General features: G+C 32.7%; 1 protein-coding gene across 1 annotated transcript; it reads right to left on the reverse strand.

Moving 5' to 3' along the window:
• Window positions 1-362: 362 nt before the first annotated feature.
• LOC101494620 (ATP-dependent Clp protease proteolytic subunit 6, chloroplastic) lies at window positions 363-4,697 on the reverse strand. Its single transcript, XM_004507360.4, has 9 exons — window positions 4,538-4,697; window positions 4,401-4,453; window positions 4,047-4,116; window positions 3,120-3,321; window positions 2,964-3,029; window positions 2,728-2,868; window positions 2,103-2,156; window positions 1,308-1,400; window positions 363-534 (listed from the first exon to the last, which is right to left on the reverse strand). The coding sequence occupies exons 1-9, from the start codon at window positions 4,627-4,629 to the stop codon at window positions 487-489; spliced, it is 819 nt and encodes a 272-aa protein (XP_004507417.1). The 5' UTR covers window positions 4,630-4,697; the 3' UTR covers window positions 363-486.
• Between the last annotated feature and the right edge of the window lie 307 nt (window positions 4,698-5,004).

Below are 5,004 nucleotides of genomic sequence, written 5' to 3' on the forward strand. Positions count from 1 at the left end.
AAAAATTATAATATATTAATTACAATTCATACAAGGGACATATGTTTATGTTTCTCACTATTCAATTAATTAGAAAATAGTGTTTCCCAAATGAATTAGTTAAAATAGAAATTTTTTTCAACTTGTAGTGTCTCCTAAATTACTTGGTTATGCATCAAAGGCTATCTAAGGCATCTTCTGTATTTTTTCATGATTCAAATGGCACCAACAACCAGACCTGGTATTCTTACGTCAATTTTGTTGGCATTTATTTTTGTCAATTAATCTAAACCGTTGGATAGATAATGACTCATTTGAATTTTAGCAAATCAATTGATTGTAAGAAATCTGTTTCCCCAAACCCAAGAACTTTACACCGGGTGTCCCATGAAACTTTAGAGAGATGCCCTCCTTTCTACTAATCAATCAAATTCTACAATATCAGTTGGACAACAATTAAAGTGATCAACTTTTAAAAAATACAAATATACAGCCCAAATTCTAGATTCAATACTCTGTTTCCAGGACACCATCTATAAGACCAAACTCCAAAGCCTGAAATGAGAAGAGGGAGAAACAAAACATATCTGGTAAGAAAATTTTAGCAGTAAAATAATTAAAGAAGCTAAAATCAGAAACTCAACATGATAAATAGCATCACTGAGACTAGTCACCTTAATAATACCCGCAGTAGAAAATAGACAAACGGCTAGCCGAGATACAGCCAACAGCGAAGTTTTTCACATGCGTTTATATATTGACCAACGATGCATATCAAACATACTTAAATAAATCACTAAAATAATTGAATCAGTTTATTGTTGTAGGGATGATATTTAGGTATAGAGGGGGCAAATTTGTGCTTTCATTTTCTAAAATTTGTGTTAATTTACTAGTTAATAAAGAGATAAGAGACTTTTGAAGTGAACAACTAGCTACATTTCTAAAAACAATAAAAATGTCAAAAAATTGTTTTCATTATTTCCACAAAATACATCTTTATTAACTAGCATTTCATCTTATCTCTATAACAATAGTTTACTTTAAGAGTCTTTCATCAAGGTGAAATGAACAATATTTTAAAAAATGAAAACAGGAAATATTTTCACAAAGTAAACAGCCATTAAGATACTCTAACATATATTTGACAAATAATGATGTGTTGAGATACTTTTCAGAAATTCTAACAGAAATATTTGCTCCTGTTTATCAAGTCTTAAAAAGTAATTCCATGTTCGAAAGAGAACACTATGATTTCTTCCAGACATCTTTCTCGATTGCATTAACTTCTTATTTCACGGTTACAGAAGAAAAACAGTTCACGTTACCTCAGAAACAGATAGAAAACTGTCCCTCTCTGTGTACTCTTGCACCTTCTCTAATGGCTGTCCGGTGAAAGCACTAAACATCTTCTCAATTTTCTACACTCGAAACAGAAGGAGAAGAAGAGGAATTTAGGCTTAGCTTTCCAAAAACTAACAGATAAACTATAACATGCACAACTGAGTAACTGCGGCCATGGTAACTTGAGCATAAAGAAATCAAGTCGAATGAAGTTTCCAGTTTCACATATATCGAAAATCAAAATTTAATATTCTTCTGCAATGGATCAAATTTCTTATAGTCCAAGCTGTTGGATGGCTCGTGGATGGTTTTATATCTAGCACACCCTCTCACACACAGTCATTTTGGCTTCTAGCATGATGGGTGCACAAAACTATCCTGCCCTGTGCTAAAATTCAACTTCTATTAACAAGAATGGGGACCGGCAATGATTAAACTGTTGACCAATTGATCATAGAAACTTTGACTATAAGTATGTATCTACTCTCTCAAAAACTCAAGTTATTAGGTGAAGGCTCGTGAATGATTCTATATCTACCATCTTCCTTCTGAAGCCCAAGTATGAGATATATTTTTCAGGTAACAAGAATTCAAAGAGGCAGTGCGCCATAATGCATTGACAAATCCCAGCACTATACACTCAAGGGTTGTCATAAATATAAATGTCACAATCGAGACTTAAAAAGAAGTCATTTTTTCAGCAAAACTCAAGTTCATAGGAGCATTTTACAACTGTGAAATTACTAGAATTGAGGAACTTTAGAGGAAGAAAGACTAACATGGCGGGATTGAACAGCTTCATTCACTAGACGTCTCACATCCTCAACATGACCCTGCAACCAGATAAAGAACAATCTCAATCATGATCCTGTTGAGTATTGACCAAAAAATTCACGAGAAATACACAAAGTTAACCTGCTACCTGTCAGCCAAAAATACGTTATAGTGCTTTGTTTTATGTAAAAAAGGACAATGTACCTTTATCAGTTAATTTACCTATACATCAAATGTCAAACTACATAGTGAATTATATGGTTAACTTGTAAAATGTGACTTTGAATAGAAAATTTACATTAGAAGAGAAGAAATCACACTTCCAATATCACTTCTAGATAATCTATTGCAACTTGTCCTATAAAATAAAAGGATAAGTCACATGCAACTTTGCACATCAGCCGCAATCTCAATTCTGGAAATTCATATCCTCTTGTTTTATAGAAGTTTGTAAATTGAAGGGGGAAGGAGAACACAGTGTGCATTTGATTATTTTGTTCATATACTAGATGGCACAATTCCTATTGAACTACCTAATATGATTAAACGAGGGACCATTGGTTGTGTTATTATCCTCTTCCAACACCAAATCAGTATCAACTTTTTCTTTTTCAAAAGCTTGATTCTTACCTCAAATCCACACTGTGGTTGATTCAGCATTATGCGAGCATTTGGCATTGAGTAGCGCATTCCCTTCTCCCCACCTGCAAGGAGAAGTGTTCCTTGGCTTGCAGCGACTCCAAAGCATACTGTACCAACCTTTGGCTTTATCTGTATATAAATGGGGTCAATAAATGAATGAATAAGTAGACTAAAAAAAAATGTGTGTGTATGGGGGGATGGGAATGACAAAACCTTTATCTTACCCAAGACATGCAATCATAAATTGCAAGCACTGAATAAGTGCTTCCACCAGGGCAATTTATATACATCTGCCAATAGAAATAGCTCAATATGAATACCACTTTAGGATTGATCAAAGGAAAAATAACAGTGTCGAAACAAAACAAAACAAAACAAACCAGTATATCTGCATCTGGGTCAATAGTGGCCAGAGTCACAAGCTGTGATATAACTCTCTGAGCCACTTGTGAATTAACTGGTTGTCCTATGAATATTATACGATTCCTGAACAAAACAGATGAGAGATCAATAGCTCCTCCAGGAGTCATCACTGCTGGTGTTATTGGCGGGTTCCCCTTCTTGGCTTCAATTACACCATAACTACAAGTAAACTGGAATATCAATAGGTTGTTCTTTATTCATTAATACTTCAAAAATAAACAGAAACCTGAACATTAAACTCATGTCTCAGAGGTTCCTTTAAAATACAAGGTTCAAGGATAAAAAGGTACACATAAAACTAGCAAAAAATACCCATTTGCAGTATATCTACATAGATATAGGTCATGGTGCTGACTGTCAACTTAACATGCCACAGTCTATAAGTTGAATGTTTTAATGCGTTTGGTTCTACAATGATAAAATTTGATTTTGAATGAACAGATTTTGTGAAATTGATTCTGGCTAAAAGTGAGTTGAATGTAGAATTATTTATGCTTGGGTACATTCATGTAAAAGTGAGGCAAAAAATCAATTGTAGAAGCAAATGCTCCAAGTTCTAGCTTAAAGTTAGGATCATTTCTGGAGGCAAAAGCTCCATATTCTAGTTTAACATTAGAATCAATTTTGGATGTAAAATTATTCTACTCGAACAAATTCATACATGACGAAATCAATTATACCCCTCTAGAATCAATTTTTGTCTCATCCAAAAGTAAAACCAAAGTGTTTTACAAAGTCTTTCCTAAAATAAAATCACATTAAGTCAGGTTTTGAAACAATGAAAAATGGACAAAAATAGGCATTCACAAGTATCCTATGCTACCATACAAACACACTATACTTATACATGAAGCATTTAAATGAGTAAGGATGAAAAATTGTACCTTGAATTGGCATCATGCGTATTTTTTTCATCAAGTTTTAAACGAAAACCACGGGTTTTACTTGATAACCCTGCGTAAAACAAAAACCTACATATCAAAACAAGTTTTATTGTTCAAATATAAAAATTAGTTCGTAATTTCTATAAATAATTCATTGCTTTCTATTAATAGACGAAGAAAAAAACCTAATTATCATTAGCTAAAAGGATATTATTTTGATAATCAATAAATTAAACCGTGTCAATTGTTTACAAACCCGTGCAGCAACTGAGATTAAACCTTGGTCACTACAAAATTAAAATCTTGATTTAATATCTGAAATTATAACTATAAAATTTCGAATTGTAAAATTACCGATTTTGGATGAATGACCATAGGGGATTGACAAGGTAGAAGCTATTGGATTTCTGCAATTCAATTTTCAGGATTTTAATGAAAATAAATGGAAATGGAAAATTGAAAGTTGCATTGGGTAAAATATGAAAATGAACCTGTGAGAAAACGCGAATTGGGACGGTGTTGTTCTGTGTGAAGCGATAGTGAAGCTAGCACTTGTAGGAACTGAAACCGATTGAGATACCATTTTTTTGAAACTTTGTGTGAAGCTCCAAAACAATGCTTCAGAGAATCACTTACCTTGTATTCCATCTCATCTCCAATTCTACTAAGCCCATTGGATGTACATGGTCTTTTGGGCTATTCTGCTGCGGCCCATTTCGTTGTCAAACTTTAAATTAAATTAGAGAAATCTGCCATCCACCTGCTCACTTTTAGCTCCCACTCTCAAAATTTAAATTTTTTTTATTAATGTGAAACTTTTAAAATGAAATTTTTAAAAAAACTTTAATTTTTTTTTGAAAATTTGGATAAATATAAAACTTTTGAAATGCAATTTTTTTAAATTTTATAAAAAGAAATTAAAACTTTGAATGAATGTAAAACTTCTGAAATGTAATTT

The sequence above is a fragment of the Cicer arietinum genome, chromosome 6 (genome assembly GCF_000331145.2).
Source record: "Cicer arietinum cultivar CDC Frontier isolate Library 1 chromosome 6, Cicar.CDCFrontier_v2.0, whole genome shotgun sequence".
NCBI classification, from domain to species: Eukaryota; Viridiplantae; Streptophyta; class Magnoliopsida; order Fabales; family Fabaceae; genus Cicer; species Cicer arietinum.